Source organism: Neoarius graeffei, chromosome 20 (assembly GCF_027579695.1).
Source record: "Neoarius graeffei isolate fNeoGra1 chromosome 20, fNeoGra1.pri, whole genome shotgun sequence".
Classification (NCBI taxonomy): domain Eukaryota; kingdom Metazoa; phylum Chordata; class Actinopteri; order Siluriformes; family Ariidae; genus Neoarius; species Neoarius graeffei.
Window position 1 is genome coordinate 50,610,332 of NC_083588.1, and position 14,995 is coordinate 50,625,326.

Below are 14,995 nucleotides of genomic sequence, written 5' to 3' on the forward strand. Positions count from 1 at the left end.
TTTTTTTGTTTCTGAGTTACATGTTCGTTTGAAGGACTTAATGTACAAAATAACATAGTTGCACCCCGGAGTGTTGAAATTGGTAAACACAGTGCATTCAGTGAGGTTTGCACTGCCCTCCTTTTACTTCTGACTCTTCCTGTCACCACTCTGAGCGCTCATTCGTATGCCCTTCAAATAATGTGCGCAGTATAGGCTATTGATGTTTTATTATGAGCCATGTACAGTATCCTAATGTTTTTTGTTTCTGAGTTAAATGTTCGTTTGAAGGACTTGATGTACTAAATAACATAGTTGCACCCGGTAGTGTTGAAATTGGTAAACACCGCAGTTGCGGACATTTTGTAGCCTAAAATGATGTTATGATAAGCTTTAATAAAGGGCCCGGTCATTTGCCCCGCCCCCGGCCCGGCTCTGACTTGTTCCGCCACTGTCACTGATGTCACTGTTTGCGCTGCTTAACGACATCACGTGACGTCCACCCACTTTCGCTAACTCCACCCAATGTGTCCACCCACTTCCAGCCAGCACGGTTCAGCGCGGTTGTAGTCGAAATGCAACTCCAACAGCCCCGCTCAGCCCGACTCAGCTCGACTCGGCACGGCACGGCTCAGCCGCGTTTGTAGTGGAAAAGCGGCATAAGTCTCCAATATCTGAATTGTCTTTCTTGACCTAGTTTTATTTTCATTGTGACAGGGGCATGGTCTGACAAAGTAATGGGTTTTATCTCACATTCCATCACCCTATGTATATCAACCTTTGACACACAGAACATATCTTGTCTAGAGTAACTACCATGAGCTAGGGACATATATGTGTAGTCTCTATCTCTGGGATGGTGATATCGCCATAACATTTATCAGCCCCAGTCCATCCATCATTCCCAGGACCGAAGTTGCTTTTCTAGATTGGGGCCCCTTCTCCACTGGTAGTCGATCCACATTTGAATTTAGTACACAGTTATAATCCCCGCCAGCTACAACCATTCCCTGACCTTCGTCTGCCAATATGGAAGCTATTTTCTTAAAAAAATATGGACAGTCCTCGTTTGGTGCATACAAATTCAAAAAGGTAAATCTATTTTCCCCAATTGTACCTCTTACCATAATATATCTGCCTTCTTTGTCCTTAATTACTTTTTCACTACTGAAGAAAACTGATCTACTAAATAGAATAGCTACCCCCCTCTTCCTCCCTTTCTCATATGATGCACTGTATATTTGTTCCACCCATTCCCTCTTTAATTTAAAGGAACAGTCCACCGTACTTCCATAATGAAATGTGTTCTTTTCTGAATTGAGACGAGCTGATCCGTACCTCTCCGAGCTTTGCGCGACCTCCCAGTCAGTCAGATGCGCTGTTACTCCTGTTAGCAATGTAGCTAGGCTCAGTATGGCCAATGGTATTTTTTGGAGCTGTAGTTAGATGCGACCAAACTCTTCCACGTTTTTCCTGTTTACATAGGTTTATATGACCAGTGACATGAAACAAAGTTCAGTTACACAAATGGAAACGTGGCGATTTTCTATGCTATGGAAAGTCCGCACTATAATGACAGGCGTACTAACACCTTCTGCGCGCTTCGACAGCGCATTGATACCGTCACTCATGAGCGCAGAAGGTGTTAGTACGCCTGTCATTATAGTGCGGACTTTCCATAGCATAGAAAATCGCCACGTTTCAATTTGTGTAACTGAACTTGTTTCATGTCACTGGTCATATAAACCTATGTAAACAGGAAAAACGTGGAAGAGTTTGGTCGCATCTAACTACAGCCCCAAAAAATACCGTTGGCCATACTGAGCCTAGCTACATTGCTAACAGGAGTAACAGCGCGTCTGACTGACTGGGGGGGTCGCGCAAAGCTCGGAGAGGTACGGATCAGCTCATCTCAATTCAGAAAAGAACATATTTCATTATGGAAGTACGGTGGACTGTTCCTTTAAGGTGTTCTGCCTCAGACAGGCGAGTCTCCTGTAGCATTGCAACTGAACATTGTAATGTCTTGAGCTGGTTAAGTATTTTTTTCCTCTTAATTGGATTTCCCAGACCCTTGATGTTATAACTCACTACATTCAAATTATCCATATAACAGAACCTTTAGTCCTTACTGTCATTACAATGCCTTCTGATCAAGATATAAATGTTAAGTGCAGGATCACAGATAATAAATGTCAAGGAATGAACACAGAACTGAACAGAAAAACATTTGTTTTTACAATTCTTATGTTTCTAACTATAGGTAGCATAACCCAAGTAATAGTTCCCATTTATTATTTGCACATCATCCTGAAATTATGCCAGAGGGCATGAATTATTGTCCAAAAGCAACTTGAACAGTCTAAAATATAAACTCCGCCTCATTTTATTTTTAGTTATGACGAGCTCTAAGAACAAGTCACGGCAGGAATGCATCATCCTTTGGTCAGTTATTCATCAAAATACTGTATAGCCCACTTACATATTATACATACAGGACACTTTTTCGATAGCATGCAATCCTGTTAGCATGTCACTCTACCCAATGGAGAATGAGCGTACAATATTGCATGTTGTCAAGACAGCATGACATCACACGTCGGAGCTCATTTGAATATCCAATGAGAGAATTTTTCTGCTGCGCATGCTGAGAATCATTTCTTTATTGAAATGATTTTCGGCATGCGCAGCAAAAAAGATGAGGCTAATCCAGTGCTACTGCTAGCATTAACTACGCTATAATTAAGCACTAAATAAATAAACTGAAAAAGATGCACTGAACACCCGAAAGGCTACCAAAACGTCATTATATCTTCTTTGCGCATATTTACAAAAGAAAAACATATCAACGGACATCGGAAAACTGGAAAAGAGACACATCGGAGACGTAAAACTTCTTCAGGGTGGTGTTTGAGGTTGCAAACCCTTCCCAAACATTTGTTAATTCCCCACTACATGTCCGTATCCATTCTAGCTAAATATAAGCAACACATCAGTAGAAGACTGGCTGTGAGGTTGTAATGTGAAAGACCAGTGAGGCTGCCTCTTACCTCAACGACATCATGCAGCCCACGGGCCTGAAAAGAATCATGGGAGTTACTGTCAAGCAAGCTGGGGCCAAGTAAGGCTGTACCACTGGAGGGCCCTGCAGGAGGGAGGACGGTCCTTCGGGTTTTATCTGGCGACACCAGACTTGCTGTGCAGAGGAAACAGAGGCACAAGTCGCATCACAAAACTTCTCTGGTGATGAAAGCTGCAACGGGGTCTCTGCACAATTCTAGGATGTAAACTCGAAGTTTATGTATACAAGATCTGGATACAAAATTAAACTTGGAGTTTGGACTTTGCTACTAATAAAATGGGCGGCACGGTGGTGTAGTGGTTAGCGCTGTCGCCTCACAGCAAGAAGGTCCGGGTTCGAGCCCCGTGGCCGGCGAGGGCCTTTCTGTGCGGAGTTTGCATGTTCTCCCCGTGGGTTTCCTCCGGGTGCTCCGGTTTCCCCCACAGTCCAAAGACATGCAGGTTAGGTTAACTGGTGACTCTAAATTGACCGTAGGTGTGAATGTGAGTGTGAATGGTTGTCTGTGTCTATGTGTTAGCCCTGTGATGACCTGGCGACTTGTCCAGGGTGTACCCCGCCTTTCGCCCGTAGTCAGCTGGGATAGGCTCCAGCTTGCCTGCGACCCTGTAGAACAGGATAAAGCGGCTACAGATGAGATGAGACTAATAAAATGAGAAAAATCTGCCTCCTCGCAACCAAAAAGGTTAGAATACTGAAAAATTCAGAATAAGTAGCCATACCCAGGCTGCTACAGTGGCATTTCATATCTTTGGGCCCATTTTTAATGACCTCTGTTTTAGTTTAATGAGTTTAATGACCTTGGTTTAAATTAAATAAAATCTCAATTAGTTTGCTGTTTAAGACGCCACTCACAGAGCAGGCAGCCCAGAGTGGAGTCGCTAGAGTCACTGGGGTACCACTGGGGATCGTGCATAGGAGACGGCATCCAGCTGTGGCTGGGACTGTCTGGGAGGGTGGGGAGAAGCTTAGACCGGTCACTCCCGTTGAGCTTGGGAGGAGAAAGAGAGGATCCTTCACCTAAGGAAAGAGGGAGGGAGAGAGAAAAAGAGAGAGAATGTTTAACAAAGTGAACTGTTAAACATGATTAAAAAAAAAAAAAAAATCTATCTAGGAAATAAGGGTGTCACCTGAGACACCCTTGTGATATAGCTAAGTGCAATATGTTCATTTTATACAGTACCAGTGTATCTATGGTATATACACATCTATGAGGAAATGAAACTCACACTATTCTTGGTTTTTTTTTATTAAAAAAAGGAAAACATGCATGTAATTTATGGAGAAGAGTGGAAACAAATTTTACAAATCGTAGTCATTCATCTTCCATTTGTGCCAGACATGGAACTATCCAGTGTAACTTATTCCACTGAGTGTACTGAACAAAGGTCAGAATTACTTAATTATTCCCCAAAATCGAGTCATACATGAGCTGATAACCAACGAGGCGCATAACACAGAGTTGGCTATAAGCCATGTACGACGAGATTGAGTGGAATAAATGTTTTATTCAATCCACATTCACTGGATTTTGAGAAAACTGAGCATTTTTACTTTTAGCAAATTCGATAAACAACAAGAGTGCTCTGAGAGCACAAATATCCCCCGCTGGCAACCATGCCATAATTCTAGTAAAATGCGACTGAATTGAACAAAACTGCAATATGCGTATTACAGACATATAATAAAGAAACCTGTCAAGTTTTGTGAAATTCCTCCAAAAATTGTGAGAGGAGTTGACTTCAGAAAGTGCGTACCCTTCAAGGGACGGACATCGCCATGACATAATCCTCCTTCAGGCCTTTCAGCTAGTGGGGGATAAAAATTGTGAGGGAAGTTGATTTCAGAAAGCAAGGACACCTTGCCACATTACAAGTTTGTTAATAATAAAGGGCATAACTCTGGTAAAATTTGCCCAAATTAAACAAAATTTCAATGTGAGTAGAACTGTCATATAACACAACCTTTTGCCAAGTTTGGTGAAATTCCTCCACAAATTGAGACGAGTTGATTTCAGAAAGAAAACACACTCATGAAATTGTCAAAGTATAATTTTGTTAATCAAGGGCTGTAACTCTGGTAAAATGTAACCGAATTTAACGAAATTACAATATGCGTATTACTGACATGTAACAAAGAATCCTGCCAAGTTTTGTGAAATTCCTCAAAAAATTGTGAGAGGAGTTCAGAAGGCAAGCACCCTTCCCCAGACGGATCTCGCCACAACATAATCCTTCTTCTGGCCTTTCGACCAGCAGGGAATAAAAACTTTTATACAAAACACCCAACAAAATAGTGGCGGCCCGGTGGTGTAGTGGTTAGCGCTGTCAACTCACAGCAAGAAGGTCCAGGTTCAAGCCCCGTGGCCGGCGAGGGCCTTTCTGTGTGGAGTTTGCATGTTCTCCCCGTGTCCGCGTGGGTTTCCTCCGGGTGCTCCGGTTTCCCCCACAGTCCAAAGACATGCAGGTTAGGTTAACTGGTGACTCTAAATTGACCGTAGGTGTGAATGTGAATGGTTGTCTGTGTGTCAGCCCTGTGATGACCTGGCGACTTGTCCAGGGTGTACCCCGCCTTTCGCCCGTAGTCAGCTGGGATAGGCTCCAGCTTGCCTGCGACCCTATAGAACAGGATAAAGCGGCTAGAGATAATGAGATGAGACAAAACACCCAACAAAATAGTGGCGGCACGGTGGTGTAGTGGTTAGCGCTGTCGCCTCACAGCAAGAAGGTCCGGGTTCGAGCCCCGTGGCCGGCGAGGGCCTTTCTGTGTGGAGTTTGCATGTTCTCCCCGTGTCCGCGTGGGTTTCCTCCGGGTGCTCCAGTTTCCCCCACAGTCCAAAGACATGCAGGTTAGGTTAACTGGTGACTCTAAATTGACCGTAGGTGTGAATGTGAGTGTGAATGGTTGTCTGTGTCTATGTGTCAGCCCTGTGATGACCTGGCGGCTTGTCCAGGGTGTACCCTGCCTTTCGCCCGTAGTCAGCTGGGATAGGCTCCAGCTTGCCTGCGACCCTGCAGAACAGGATAAAGCAGCCAGAGATGAGATGAGAGGCCCAACAAAATAATTTCCGCTTAGAATGTAAACAAACTTCTTAAAAACTTATCGATGGCTGCACAAATGGATTTTAATGTCCCTTTTTTTTTTTTTGAAAGGCACTTTCACGTCTTGCTGTCGTGTCGAGGTACAGAATAGCTTTAGACATTTATTCAATTCTTCCTTACACGTTTCAGTTATGTAATTTTCAAACTTCTTTCAGCTTTTGAACCAGTTTAAAAAATAAAAGTTTTAATGCATAAAGATGAAGTATGTAAACAAACCTATGAAATGACTAACAATTTGTGAAAAATGCTATAATAATTCTTGGGGGAATACATTCTTACCATCAAATACTTTCATTCCATATCTCATCTCATTATCTCTGGCTGCTTTATCCTGTGGTTTTGTGTTCGAGTAGAGTTTTTATTTCGTCCTCGGTTGGTTCAGCAAAGGTATATGAGCTGATAGCCTAGTAGTAGAGCAGCCAATCAGACTGCGTGATTGCTCATATCCAGTGAATGTGGATAGAATAATAAAATACATTCAGATCGATCCAACTGCTGTAAACAAACTCCTTCCTCACTCACAAATATTCTGGTCCTGCCTGCAGCTCTATAACTACTGGACTGAAATATTTTCAATGTCATCAGAAGTGCTAAATGTTACAGTAAATGTAGTCCAACTCACCTTCGAGCACTGTGTAGCATTTTTCCCCTTACAGAAACAATTCTGAACCGCTGTTCTAAACTCGTATGGTTTGTCCCTTGATTAGCAAGATGGCTAATGTTACTTTTTGGCTTGTAAAAGTATGTACACGCAATATTAGGCACGGGTTCATTACGTGATAAATTTTACTACTTCTCTCCAGGGCTTTGAACCGGTTCAAGGAACGAAAACGAAAACCGGGAACTTTTTCTATTTCACATGGAACAGAAACGAAACCAGAAACTTTATTATTTTTTATGTTCCAGAACAGAAACGCTTATTAAAAATAATGGTAACCGGTTAATACCGGTTTTTATTTCGTTCCTCAAAGTTTCCGTAGCCTACAAATAAAAAAGTCATTCTTCTCCTGCGCAAGTTTCTATGACCCGCTGGGGTTCACTTCCTGTGTGACGTTCACTGACTGAATGGAGAGAGCGGGAGGGTGGACTACTATCATGTCTCCACATCTTAAATAAGAGGTAAATATTGCAGTCTATCATTATTCAAAAACGTCAATTTCAAACACGATATCAATATATTTGTCCACGTTAATGAGAGGCTCGCGAACATTAAATGACGTTAACCTCTGTTAGCCTATCAATGCATAGGGCCTGACTAGCCTTTGGTAACACACTAAACGAATTATCTTTCATTTTTGGCACTTTTTCTGTTTGTGTAGATGGGAAGACATACTGAGAATCCAAATCGCCAACATTTGAAATAATAATTGCTTTGAATTATTTCTTGTCTTATTTAATGAAGGTTGTAATAGAATTAGCCTACATTTGGCTTAAGCTGGATGAGACAGAGACAATTTTATAGCCATTTGTTAAACAGCTGACAGGGAACGTAATTAACCGTTCCGGGAACGAATTTTTTTTTGTTCTAACCGGTTTGGGAACGTCTATTTAATGGTGGAACCCAAAACCGGAAACGTTAAAATTCCGTTTCTGTTCGGAACGAACCAATAGGAAAAAAATTCTGGTTCAAAGCCCTGCTTCTCTCATCTCCCATGTGTAGAGAATGTCCTGCGTTTATCTTTAATTGTAATACCCGTGTACTGCCCACTACTGTGTAACATGGAAATAAAACATGTCCACATACAGAGCCATTTTCACCCAAACCCACCATAGTGTGCGGAACTGATAGCAAGCTCAATAATGGAGTCGCTGATGTGAGTGTGAGGTTCTCCAGGAGGAAGGGATTCATCTGGAGGGCCAGGGAGTGAGATGTCCAACAAGGAAGCAACGCTTGGAGGTGCCAATAGGGGCTCCCCACCATCTGGAGATGGTGGTGAGACCCCGTTCTGCAAAGAACCCTAATAAAGCAGTGGGGGGAGGGGGGAAAACAAGGCTGACTTAGAAAAATAAAAATCAATGTCGAGTTTCTCATTTCTGCATCGTTTTCTAATAACTACAGATCCAACAGTGTTTTATTCCTCTTATTCCTCCACAGTAATTTGCCTGGATAAACTTTTTTATAATCTGAAAGAACAAAACTACTTACCTTTTAGTTACAATTAATCTTTTTCCCCTCTTTTGAAACGAATAAGTAATCAAAACATAGCTTAGAGAAACCACAAAACCTTGTCTTGAAGACGTCCCCATGTCAAAAACCTAATTTACAGATTTACCTCTTACTGCAACAAAAGCACTTACAGTGGATATTCCTTCTAAAAATGCCAAATAAACCACCATATGAGCCATTAAAAGGATTTAACAGTGCTGATGTTATGAAAAATTAATCATAATTGAGAATTCTACAGCACTGTGGTGAGAGTATAAAAAAAACACACACCTCTGTCTCTTGCTGTAGCAGTTCACGATTGGGCTCGGGCTCAGGTTCTGGCTGGGGGTCAGAAGGTGCCGGTGGCGTGGCAGCCTCAGGTGGCAAAAGGCTCGACTCTTGAGCCGGAGTCTCCAGAGCAGTGTCCTCCACTTCTTGACACGGGCTTCCCGGGATAATGCCGGCAGACTTTGCTGCCAGGTCAATTGCACCTGAAGTACAAGGAACAAGTTATTTGCTTCTGAAAACAAAAATATGGGAGCAGTTCTGTCTTGTTCGTGATTATTAAAAAAAATCAAGAGGCAAAATCATATTTGACAGCAAGCTTACTGGACAGTTGATTCGAAGAAGCAGTATTTATTGTAGTGGAAGTGGCTTTCAGTGCAAGAGGTCGGGACGATGACAGCCGGCTTTGGATTGGCCGAAAAGAACCGGTACCTGGAGGAGAAAAATGGACAAAAAAAAAATCCAGATTTTTAATTTTTTCCAAATTGTATTTTAATACAGTACTGTACAAAAGTCTTAGGCGCATGTAAAGAAATGCTGTCGACCAAAAATGGCTTTTAAAAAAATTTATGAACTGTTTCAACATTTTTTTTTAAAAAAAACATAAATAAATAAATAAAAATACTATATACAGCAGTAAGCTATAATAAATGAAAGTCAATATTTGGTGAAACGACCCTTTGCTTTAAAAAAAATAAATAAATAAATAAAGGGGTGGCGCGGTGGTGTAGTGGTTAGCGCTGTCGCCTCACAGCAAGAAGGTCCGGGTTTGAGCCCAGTGGCCGGCGAGGGTCTTTCTGTGTGGAGTTTGCATGTTCTCCCCGTGTCCGCATGGGTTTCCTCCAGGTGCTCCGGTTTCCCCCACAGTCCAAAGACATGCAGGTTAGGCTAACTGGTGACTCTAAATTGACCGTAGGTGTGAATGTGAATGGTTGTCTGTGTCTATGTGTCAGCCCTGTGATGACCTGGCGACTTGTCCAGGGTGTACCCCGCTTGCCTGCGACCCTGTAGAACAGGATAAAGCGGCTACAGATAATGAGACGAGATGAAAAAAAAGTAGTCTGAGGTATATAGTGAGTGCAGTTTTATGCGGAAATGAGCTGTAGGTTTTACTGAGCATCTTACAGAACCAGCCACAGTTCTTCTGGACACTTTGACTGTCACACTCGCGTCTTCATTTTGCACCAAAACCCAGCAGCCTTCATTATGTTTTCTTTCTTAATCTGAAAAGTGCTCGCTTATGGAATATGCTGCTCAGATACAAACTTTTTTTCTCTATAACATTTAATTTTGTGCTGGAAAACGAACGTTTAGAACTCTAAAATATTTTTTACACTCTGACTCAATGCAGAAGTCATAAAATAGAACTCCTATAACAAAGTTTGCATGGGGAGGGGACAGGACTTTTACACAGCACTGTGCGTTAAAACTAAAAATCCGTTAACGTTAAATGTTTATTTGTACACAGACAGCTGATGAGGTTTGTAGATTACCAGTAGCTGAAGAGCTGGAGAGAATTGAGAAAGAGCACACATGTTGGGAGGCGTCTCCTGTTGTTCGAGGCAACAATGTTCTCTACAGGAAAGAAACAGAAGAAATGCTTGTATTTTGGCTGCAAACAACTTCAGAACAAGATGCAGTTATAATAAAATCACTGCAATTATTATTTTCAGGTTGGAGTTTCTGGTTGTCGTACCTGTACAACAAGTGGCTTCCTCAGTGGACGGCCCCTTCCTATCTTCCTCGGCTTGTTGAGGAAAATATCTGACTGAAAGAGAAACCATGTACTGTTATTGGATGAAACTGAAGCAATTATATCTATGGATAAGCTTTTTTCCCCCCCAATTATAATGAGGCGTTTTGCAGTTCTGATGGTTGACCCTGAACACCACCGCCATCAAAAGGAAAGCTCAACAGCGTCTACACTTTCTGTGAAAGCTGAAGGAGGCCTTCCTCCCATCCTTCTACCAAGGGACCACTGACAGCGTTCTCTGCTGTCACATCATTGTCTGCTTCGGGAACTACATCACCACTGAACAAAAAAGTCCCGACAGCAGATAGTGAGGACGGCAGAGAGGATCACTGGGGTCCGTCTCCCAACTGGAAGACAGACAGCTGGACAGAAGCACATGATCCGATATGCCAAGAGCATAGGGCAGGACAACTCCCATCCATCACATGCATCGTTCTCCCTCGTGCTGTCTGGCAGAAGGTACCGCAGCATCTGATGTCACTGTCAGACACTACAACAGCTTCTTCCCCCAGGCAGCCAGAGTCCTCAACTCACTATTACCCCCAAAGAACTGACAGAAATCAAAGAGTTCAAACTGAAAGTACACTCATCCATTTGCCCACACGTGCACAATGCTCACTTTGTACCCATCTTCTTGTAATATCCTGTTAAACTCTTCAGACAGAACTGTACTCTTATTTTTGCACGAAAATGATCATTTGCACATAAAAGCACAATGCCACTTTGCACCTGTCTTTGTCTTACCATTTATGATGTTTATTGTACAGGGAAAACCGTGGCCTTATGGTCAGAGAAGCAGCTTTGGGACCAAAAGGTTGCTGGTTTGATTCCCTGGACCAGCAGGAATGGCTGAAGTGCCCTTGAGCAAGGCACCTAACCCCTACCTGCTCCGAGTAAGCTGTACGTCACTCTGCATAAGAGCATCTGCTAAATGCCATTAATGTAACGTACTTAGACAGTTATATGTTTAGACAGCTATACATGTTTATTTGGAGATGGATGGGTCTGTCTCAGAAACTGGTCTCTCATTTGGGACATTATGGTCAAAAAATAAATTTTCTAATTTTACTATTTTTTTTGCATTTACCTAACACTCAATGTTTCTTTTGTCATGTTTAATAAGAATAAAGATAGTATCTTGCTTTATCTGGCCTCCACTGTGGAAAATTTCTTTGATTACAATCCAAATGCTTTTGTAAAATTGATTTCCATATAAAATAACTCCATCATGAAGAATTAAAGCCCCTCCTTCACAGAGGAGTGAAAATATTGAATAAATTTCCTCTTTTTGATTGCTTGGGTTAAAAATGCCAAGTTATGCTGACTGAATTGATTATTCACTTAAATATGAATAATATGATACAGTTTGGGTATTTGATATGGCGAAATAGGACACAATGGAAAAATCAAGAACACACCGGAAAGATGAGAATAACGGCGCTGGTAAAAGAACAGCGACTGTACCGGCTGAAGGTCGCGCGGGTCTCTGCCGCGGCGTGCGATCATCAGGACATCACTACCGCACCGGATGGAGCACGAGGTGGGGACGGGACAAAATGACTGGCCGTAGATTCTATCAAAAGTTCGATCTAAATTGACCATAGTTGCAAAATATTGGCCAAAAATACGCAAACACTACGAAATATGATAATAAGATGAAAACGAAACATTCTATTGCCTTATACTTCAAGACTAAAACAAAAGAGAACTGTCAAAACTCATTTTTTCAGTGATAACGTCCGAACAGATCACCCACGTAACAGAAAGACCACAAATGGAAGCACGATCAACTTCAAACTGTTGGAATGGAAAATTCCATTCTACACATGCAAATTGTTAATGTGTGTCCTTCCCCGCACACAAATAACACGCTACGGTAAAAAATAGACCACAACTCATTTTATAGCTCAGAAATTCATACAAGACCAGCTACCATCATAACATATTCTGTAAGAAACATATTCTATACCTAACTTTCAGCTTTCGTTTTAAAAAACAAAATCGCAGATTTATAACTACATTTTTATATGGCGTAATGATTTTAAGTTTCTACTTTTGGTGAGGTCGTGACCTTGACCCTGAGGCTTTCCGTTTAGATCAAAACACACGATCGTATTGGTTTTGCGGAAAATGGAGTTACGACGGTGATCGAATATTTTGCATGATGTTTTATTACGGTTATGATTATTCTGTGAGCGCACCAATCCTTAGGTGTATAAAGTTACAAATTAAAATACAATTAGTGATAACTGTAGACTTTTCAGTGGACTACAACCTTAAGGGAATGCGATGTAGTCAACCATTTATCATGTCCCAGAGCAAGCCGCCATTTTTCCACAAATTTGCAGAATTTTTGCCAAATTCTGAATAGAGTATTCACATCAAAGATTTAGTTTTATCTGTATTATTTCTTTCATCATTTTATTTCAAATTAAAACCAACATCACCATTCAAAACAGTATATTGACTGAGTATATTTAGTGGGGTACCCCCACAGTACCCAGTTTCTGAGACAGACCCATATAGATCACCTTGTTTTGTAATCTTTAGAGAGAGAATTAGAAATGCACCATGGGGAGCCTGAAGGAAACCGTACTTACGGTATATATGGACGTATTAACAAAGCGCTCTTGAATGAAGGCTATACCATAGTTTTGCAAGTCTCAGATTTTGAAGGACAGTGTGCTTTGTGAAGTTGAGCACATTATGTAAAGTGCATGTCTCTGGTGCACACACAGTCAACGTCCTCAGCATTTTTAAGAGGAGACATATTATAGCTCCAGTCCCTCAGGCTAACATCGTCATCATGCCATGTATATGACAGCATTAAACCCAACCATATAATTGAAGGCATTTGGAGCGTGTATTTGTATATGATGGTGTACAATCATCTCAGTATTCACGTCAAAGAGTGTGATATGAAGTCAAGGTAAAAAGTTAACATCTTTACTTTGGCTAGGTTAAGGACAGATCAGTTTTTAGATTGTGACCACTCACACTGATCGAGTCCAGCTGCTGACGGAAAGCCAACTCCGCCTCCTTATTGGGAGAAAACATCCGTAAGTGGCGGGAGCTGTTAGGTGGTAACGTCGTTGGAACGGCAAACACCCCCCCGTCACCATCGCTGCCAGAAACCAACAGAGAACGTGGTAGAGTCCGGCTGCCTGTAGAGATGCAACAACCAAAATTAGTGCACGCATGAGCCTAACTGCACCCTTGTCTAGATTCCAAAATACCGTCACGGTTTGCCAATTGTCCGAGGAGGTTCGACTGAATGGAGGGATGTTTTCTGACATTTAAATACCAAGTATGATGAATCGCACTGACTCAACATTCAAAATGCCCCTGATGACTGAAAACCTTCACATTCATGTTTGTGTTTTGTACCTGTGCCAGCTGTATTAGGCAGTGTTTTGGCGCGTGTTGTGTGTTGCTGCCGCCCACAGTTGGGGCTGCGCGTTCCCACAGCCTGAGTTTTGCCTGGAGGTGTCAGAGACTGTTCGTCCTGACCTGGCTTGATAGGAGAGGTCCCTACTGAACACACGTCTGAAGCCTGTGACAGTGACAGCAGGAACAGAAAAGCAAAGAAGAGAAAAACATCTCATGATTTGTGATATTCACTGGATGTCGCATGTTTTCAAAATTCAAACTCTAACCAACATTTTTATGCTTAAATCCACAGTTACTCACAGGTTTGGGGTTGACCTCCGAGGAGACGAGTCTTAAGAGGCACCGAAGCACGCTGTGAGTGGTGGGCAGGGCTGAAGAGCAGGGCTTGGGCTGCCACTCATACTCTAGCTGCAGCTTTCCAGGCTTGCCCATCATGAGGTAGAGTTCGGCTAGAGTGACGTTTTCTGAGCCCTGTGAGCTCCAGCCCTCCTCACGGATCTGCTGCGGTGAGCGACCAGTCACGGCTGTATCCTCCACACGGCCCGGGGGCTCAGGAGGAGGAGGAGGAGGGGCTGCTGCTCCATCTGCTGTGGCCCCGCCTGCTGGAGGAGTCTCTGTGCTGTGGTCTGTCAGGATGGGCTCTCCTGGACTGACGGTGTCTTTATTTGCACCATTAGAACACGTCTGGGATGAAGATGTGCCCAAAGGATCAGCAGTCCCAGTCCCACTACCTTCCTGTCCTGGGAAAGACGGCAGACTTGTAGAAGTTGGAGTGATGGAAGGAGTGGTAGTGTTATGGGCCAAGTTTAAAGTGCTCTCTGCCCCGGAAGGACAGTTGCTGCTTTCTGAACTGTCAAGTATTTGTCCGTCGGCTCTTTTTACGTCTCCACCCCCAGAGGAACCTTTGCCTGGTTTTCCTGTCCCTCGGACAGGTTGAATCCCTAGGATCTGGGCTGCTGGCAGGTCTCTTACACCTGGCCGACCACGCCCAGTCTCCTGCCAGTGAACAGTGCAGGAGGCCTTAGAGTGAACGACACGTGCTACTCCAGGTAACACGGTAACTGTGCTACTTTCTGCTGGATACAGGAACAGATCTTCCGACTCACCAGGCAGGGCTACACCTTCTAGAGCCTCCCGTTCTGCTAGACTCTTAAGCTAGATACATTAGGGTTAAGGGTAGAAAACTTGATAAAGATGTTGCACATTGTGTTCGATGCAACAAACCAGACAAACAGCAAAAACTGGCAGCATTCTTTTTAGGA

At 42.8% G+C, this 14,995-nt stretch overlaps 1 protein-coding gene across 2 annotated transcripts in view; it reads right to left on the minus strand.

Moving 5' to 3' along the window:
* The window catches only part of cramp1 (cramped chromatin regulator homolog 1), a 44,349-nt gene that overhangs the window by 9,125 nt on the left and 20,229 nt on the right, over positions 1 to 14,995 (minus strand). For both annotated transcript variants that reach the window (XM_060901917.1, XM_060901916.1), the window contains exons 10-19: positions 14,034 to 14,888; positions 13,731 to 13,896; positions 13,341 to 13,507; positions 10,287 to 10,358; positions 10,084 to 10,165; positions 8,915 to 9,022; positions 8,597 to 8,796; positions 7,928 to 8,117; positions 3,914 to 4,078; positions 3,030 to 3,175 (exon numbers count right to left, since the gene is read on the minus strand). In XM_060901917.1, the coding sequence (XP_060757900.1) occupies positions 3,030 to 3,175; positions 3,914 to 4,078; positions 7,928 to 8,117; positions 8,597 to 8,796; positions 8,915 to 9,022; positions 10,084 to 10,165; positions 10,287 to 10,358; positions 13,341 to 13,507; positions 13,731 to 13,896; positions 14,034 to 14,888 (2,151 nt within the window). The remainder of the gene's footprint in view (positions 1 to 3,029; positions 3,176 to 3,913; positions 4,079 to 7,927; positions 8,118 to 8,596; positions 8,797 to 8,914; positions 9,023 to 10,083; positions 10,166 to 10,286; positions 10,359 to 13,340; positions 13,508 to 13,730; positions 13,897 to 14,033; positions 14,889 to 14,995) is intronic.